At 33.0% G+C, this 6,339-nt stretch overlaps 1 protein-coding gene across 1 annotated transcript; it reads left to right on the top strand.

Annotated features, from left to right (window-relative positions):
• Positions 1 to 6,090, top strand: LOC127121705 (ubiquitin carboxyl-terminal hydrolase 8). Its single transcript, XM_051052153.1, has 9 exons — positions 1 to 15; positions 97 to 105; positions 2,076 to 2,104; positions 3,515 to 3,656; positions 3,746 to 3,805; positions 3,874 to 4,014; positions 4,164 to 4,334; positions 4,776 to 5,033; positions 5,202 to 6,090. The coding sequence occupies exons 1-9, from the start codon at positions 1 to 3 to the stop codon at positions 5,355 to 5,357; spliced, it is 981 nt and encodes a 326-aa protein (XP_050908110.1). The 3' UTR covers positions 5,358 to 6,090.
• Positions 6,091 to 6,339: the final 249 nt, after the last annotated feature.

The raw sequence follows: 6,339 nt of genomic DNA, 5'->3' as shown, positions 1-6,339 counted from the left end.
ATGGTTATCTTACAGGTTCGTCTTCACAATAGTTTATGTTTCAAAATATGTTTATGTTTCATAATGTTTAAACTTTCTGCTTGTTTTGACTTATAGGTATGGATGGTGAATAAAAAAAATTAACAATGATGAAGCTAAAGTGAGTGCTACAAACTTGTATGAAATCCCTAGAATGACATCCATTCAAAATTAACACAAGTTTGCAACTCTCAATTCAGTCACATCCTCCTTTCATTGTGGATGACATTATGGGACACGTACGTTTTTGAAACATTTTATGAGCTGATATGTTGTTGTTGTTATTAATACGAGTTGTATGTTGTATGTAGTTTATGTTATGCGGTGATGATTTTGTTGTTTTAAATAATAATTGTTTGTTATATCTTGTATGTTGTTTAAAGTTTGTTGTTGGTGAATGTTGTTGTTAATGTTTGTTTAAAAGATGAGTTTATGATATCTTACGTGGTTTGAGTATTTTTCCAATCCCTACCGAATACATAATTTTTTAGATTGCATTAGAAAATTATAATATGATAGATAAAACTATATTAGAAAATAAGTTACATGTTCATAACAGACAATAATTATTCAGTTCGTTATCTGCATTTCGTTCTTTAACCACTAGAAATTGATTTAATGTTTGTAGTTCTTCAACCATGTCTTTCTCCACCTCTAATTTCGTTTGCAAAGTAAATACTACATATATTCCTTTATATAAGAGACAACTCACTTTTTAGGTTCATTGAATAATTAGTGTATCCAGTCTATAAATCGACCAAATATATTAGTTATTCAATGAACCTAAAAACTTAGTTGTCTCTTATATAAAGGAACAAGTGTAGTAATATTTTGCAAAAATGAACTAGAGGCGACAAAATGAGAGGTTGAAGAACTAGGAGCATTAAACCAAGTTCTAGCCGTTAAAGAGAAAAATATGGATAAGGAAGTAAATAATTCTTGTCTAGCATTGAACGTGTAACTAGTTCTTTTAATATAAATTAATTTGTCATATTAGAATATTCTAGATCAGATTGAAAGATTATATGTTTAGTGATCATTGGCGAAATAAGTATTACACGTGATTTATAATAAACTTAGTGTATATATCACAACGGTTGTTAAGAATAACTGTTGTTAAATTTTATGCATTAAAGAATATCACAACGGTTGTTTCAAGTAATCGCTGTGATAGGTAGGTATTACATAACTTATAATCACGGTCGCACAATCGTGGTGGAAAACACCATATGCAATCACCATTTACCTCACAACAGTTGATCAGACATAGTGGTATCCCCACTAGTACAAAAAGAATAATATAATTTGTAAATTTACACCCGTTTTACAAAAAACGGGTGTAAAAAGCAAATGCGGTGGCAGTTTTGTAAATAAAGTCTTATTCTGAATTTTAGTACGTAACAATAGACACCCTATTTTTAAATAACGGGTGTAAATTCAAATATTATTTATTATCAACTCTATATTACACCTGATATTCAAAAAAAGGGTGTAAATTTAAAAATAAAAATAAAATATTCGTGCCTTAAACAATAACTTTTATTATTCTTATTTGTTTAATCTTAAATTTTCTTAAAAAAATAATAAATTTTAATATTAATATATAACAATAGACACCCTATATTTAAAAATAGGGTGTATAATTATAACAATATAAATGACTAAATTTATATTAAACCCGTTATATTAAAATAGAGTGTAAATTTTGGAATATTAATATAACAATAGACACCCTATATTTAAAAATAGGGTGTATAATTATAACAATATAAAAGACTAAATTTATATTAAACCCGTTATATTAAAATAGGGTGTAAATTTAGGAATCCCTAAGTACAATTTATCATTACCGCCTAAAATATAACCATGACTTCTCATGTTCCAAATTTTCTTTTCATTTCACATTTTAGAAACTTTTCATCATCGATGAAGTGCAAGAAATAGTGAAAAAGGAACAAAGAACGTGATTGCTCGGAAATCTTCACAACCCACAACGGCTTCATCATTCTTCTTTACCGTTTTCTATACTCTCTTTTACGCTGCTTTGGATATTAAAGTTGATTCATTCGTTGCGTGCTCTCAAACGGTCAGTGTCGATTTTCTCCCTCTCTTTCTTTTCAATAGGTTTTAGTTTATAACTTGTAGGTACTGTTATATTGAAATTATGAAGTGAAGAATTGAGGTTTTAAGAGTTTATTATGCATTAAGTTGTATTTTTTTTATTTTTGTTGATCTTTTCTTGTGTTACAAATGTGCTGTTTGTTGTTTGTGATTTTTTTTCCCGGGGAGCAATTGGAATCGTGCCCTAGCTGATGGAGTGTTCTAAATGATTATTTATTGATGGTATTAGGGAATTGCATTGAATGTTGAGGTACCAGCCTCTTAATGGGTGTGTATATGGGCTGCATTTAAGTGATGTGCCTGGTGCGATTAGGGCACTTTATGCAACTAGATGATTTCTATAACTTAGTTATGTGATAATTATTTGTTTACAATTCCATATCAAGTGGATCTAGTCTTACATGGTTGTGTATAGAAAGATGATCAAGTGTAGAACTAAATTTGAGACAATCATAATAAGCAAAATGTTGTTTTAGGAGATAGGAAAAATCATGCCTTGTTTGTTAGCAGTAGTCTACTTGGTTAGCATGCCCATATTTAACACCATTTTGTACCATGCCCGTCTATAGATTCTAGCCTTGACCTTACCAGGCCGAACTGTACCAGGCTGGCTTCCAACTGTTGAGCTGTCAATGCCATGCTCTGATTGCAGTTGCGGCTCTGGGAAGCAGTCTTCTGTCAACAGCATCCAAATGTGTCCTTAGACTGTGCCTTAGCCATTAGTTTTCACTAGTGATCCTCCAAACATCACCAGCATGTCCTTCTTTAATGCCAGTTTAATACTAAATGCATCCACCACCAGGTTTAGTCAGCCATGGTGTTTCATGCACAGTTTCTTTAGAGCCTCGTCCTTCTCATTGTTGTCTGGTTAACTTACATAATATGATTCCATACATATATTATAGATTAGGTAGAATCTCTCAGTACCCAATGAATTAAATGGGTATCAGTACCCATTGGTTTAGCATAAGTGACTCATTTGTTCCAGATTTTTTATTCTTTTAATAATTAATCAATAAATTTATAAATAATTATTACGGTGCCTCCTAATATGTTTTACAAATTTGCTAACGGCTGCTCTTCTTCTTTCTTTTTTGACATTATTACAGTAATTACTATTTTGTTTCAGTTTACCACATTTTTGTTACTAATGAGTGTTCTATTTTTGTTACACAGTCAAAAACTCAAGCGATCATAGCTATTTATGATATTTGATATCACTGACATACATTACATTTGTTTTCTAGTTTTTTTGTTTTGATTTCCAATCTAAGTTTTAGACCATTACTGATTTTAAATATGCTTGAAAATTAGTTTTATTGATTGAAAAGAAAACAAGAAGGGCAATTTTTGATCCATCTTACTCTTCTTGTAGGTATAATGATTTTAATAATGCAGTGAAAGATTTTGGGAGACTCTTCTATGCAGAGGATTGTTTGCCAGATTTGTTCCCCCTCCAACTTAGGATATTTGTTTCATGGGAAACCAGTTCACTGGTAGCAAAGATAAGCCAAAAGGTTCAGTTAGTGATTTGTTTGTTTTCTTTTTAGGGAAGTGTTTGGCCACTGTTAAGAAATTTTCTTGATACTAAGTGGCATGATTACAGGAAAATGTGTCGGACTTCTACAAGAAAGCTTGGGACATTTTCAATTCTGCATATAGCTCAGTAAGTTAACTAACAATTAATTTATTAAATGATAATAATATTTTTCTCCCACACTCAAATTTTTTTAGGGAGAACTGGCTTTAGCTTTTGGAGATTTACTTAGAATGCTATGGGTTCCTGGAGCATCACCTGTGGCACCAAGATTGTTCAAGATGAAACTAGCTAACTTTGCTCCTCAGTTTAGTGGTTATATGCAGCATGATTCTCAAGTTAATATTTCAACTTCCCCACTTCTTTTGATTTTTCGAAACATATAACTATTGCTGTTTCCCTTTTCATCTCTTTCCGTTGATGAATTTTCATTCTTGTGACTTGAGATGAGATAATCCTATAAAATCTTGAAGTTTTTGGCATGCAGGAACTGCTTGCTTTTTTGTTGGATGGACTGCATGAAGACCTTAATCGTGTAAAACGCAAGCCATATCATGAAGTTAAGGATGCAGATGGCCGTCCAGATGAAGAAGTGGCTGAAGAGTATTGGCGAAATCATCTTGCTCGCAATCATTCAATAGTAGTTGATTTGTGCCAAGTAAGGCTTATAAGGTTTTTTCTTATTATTATCTAAGAATTTTGTACTCTTGGGTTTTAACACATCATTCAGGGTTATGTGCTTCCTAAGTTTTCTGTATCATGATGCATAGAAGATGTTGATAGAAATAATCAAATAGATATACCGAAAAGGGATTTTTTTCCCTCTCTGTTATGCCATTTTACTATTAAGGAAATAAGGGATTGGCGTATTGAAATACTAGTGGTTATTGTTATGTAGACCTGGCTATAGCTGCCACTAAGCTCACTTTTTATTGAACGGTGGACAACCACACTGCATGTGAGATTTAAAACACGTTTTTAGTGTTTTGTAAATGGAAAAAACAATATTGTAATTAGGAAGCAAAAATCAATTCTAGATTTCTTCCCGTTCAACAGTTCTCACTTTTGAAAGTAATTTTCATTTCCTTCCGTTGTTCAGGGTCAGTTCCGATCAACATTGATTTGCCCTTTTTGCAAGAAGGTTTCTATCACCTTTGACCCTTTTATGTACCTATCTCTTCCGTTACCTTCTACAACGATAAGGACCATGACTGTGACTGTCGTGAGCTCTGATGGGGTCGCATTGCCTTCTGCAATTACCGTAACAGTGCCTGAACGTGGAACAATTAAGGATCTGATTGGGGCCTTAACTGCTTCTTGTTCTATGAGAGAGGATGAAACCCTCTTGGTGGCTGAGGTATTTTACAGCAGTTATGCATTTTGTAGAATTATTGCATATTATCTCGGATTAATTGAATCATTAAGTGTATTCTGTTAACAATTAACATCAATTTATCAGGCTAATGCAAACACTTTTCACGTGATTGTTTTAATTTTAAGTCTGATTTTATGGAGTTATATACAGATATACAGGAACAGAATTTTTCGGGTATTGGAGGGTCCATCTGATTTATTGGCTGACATCAGAGATCAAGACAAACTTGTTGCTTACCGAGTGCAGAAGTATAATAAAGATAGCCTCTTGATTGTTTTCATTCATGAACGATTGGTGGAAAGGTAAGCTTTTTCTATGTCATAATTCCACATCTACAGACTGGAGTAGTTTCAGTTTGTTCCTACAGTACCTTCCCGTATATGTTTATCCCTAATAATTATTGCATGCCCCTTGACCGGAAGTACACACTCACTGTAGACATCATGCTGCAATATCACTTTTTTTGCCACATTTGGCACAATCTCTAGTTTTGGGAGCACATACTCCTAGAGTATTTAGTGATTTTACATTTTTACCTACCCCAATAATTAAACCTAATGGCTTATTTGGTACTTGGGAGGGGTCTGAAGTAAATAGTATGGAGAAAAGGGCTGGAGACGAGAGGATAGCCCCTACCTTGCATGAGGTTTTATTTGGGGGGAACTCCTAGAGTATTTAGTGATTTTACATTTTTACCTACCCCAATAATTAAACCTAATGGCTTATTTGGTACTTGGGAGGGGTCTGAAGTAAATAGTATAGAGAAAAGGGCTGGAGACGAGAGGATAGCCCCTACCTTGCATGAGGTTTTATTTGGGGGGAACTCAAAAAAGGAATTGGGAGAAGAATTAAAATATTCCAGCATCCTTTAGTTTTTTATAATAGCACTCTTGAAACAAAGAAAGAGATTCTCCCATCCGAAAACACTCTCCCGAACAAGGTAAGAAATTCTCCTCCTCTCCCCTACCCCAAAGTCCTCCATACCCATTCTATCTCCCAACAAGACCTAAAGAAACATTAGATTCCACTTATTCATGTGGAACATCACAAATTTTTGCGATTCATCTATGTTGTAGTCTAAGAATGTTTTATAATTGCAAGTGATATATTTGTAAGTTATCATTATAAACATGTAGTATATTTATTACTGAATTGCACTTATGGTGATAAAATTATAGTTGTACATGCTCTGAACCAACTAAAATTGTATGTGTTTCTATGTCGAGTGAAGAAAGTTAGTGTTGGTACAAATTTTGTGAAAAAGGAAAAAAGTTTGTGATGTTGTTGT

This window comes from Lathyrus oleraceus, chromosome 2, assembly GCF_024323335.1.
Source record: "Lathyrus oleraceus cultivar Zhongwan6 chromosome 2, CAAS_Psat_ZW6_1.0, whole genome shotgun sequence".
Lineage (NCBI taxonomy): Eukaryota > Viridiplantae > Streptophyta > Magnoliopsida > Fabales > Fabaceae > Lathyrus > Lathyrus oleraceus.
The sequence above is the reverse complement of the archived record's forward strand: the minus strand, read 5'-3'. Positions and strand labels throughout refer to the sequence as shown.

What these genes read in the sequence shown, in the direction of transcription:
- LOC127121705 (XM_051052153.1), top strand. An exon ending in TCAATTCTGCATATAGCTCA is followed by an intron (nt 3,806 to 3,873) that starts GTAAGTTAACTA and finishes AAATTTTTTTAG; the next exon opens with GGAGAACTGGCTTTAGCTTT. An exon ending in AAACCCTCTTGGTGGCTGAG is followed by an intron (nt 5,034 to 5,201) that starts GTATTTTACAGC and finishes AGTTATATACAG; the next exon opens with ATATACAGGAACAGAATTTT.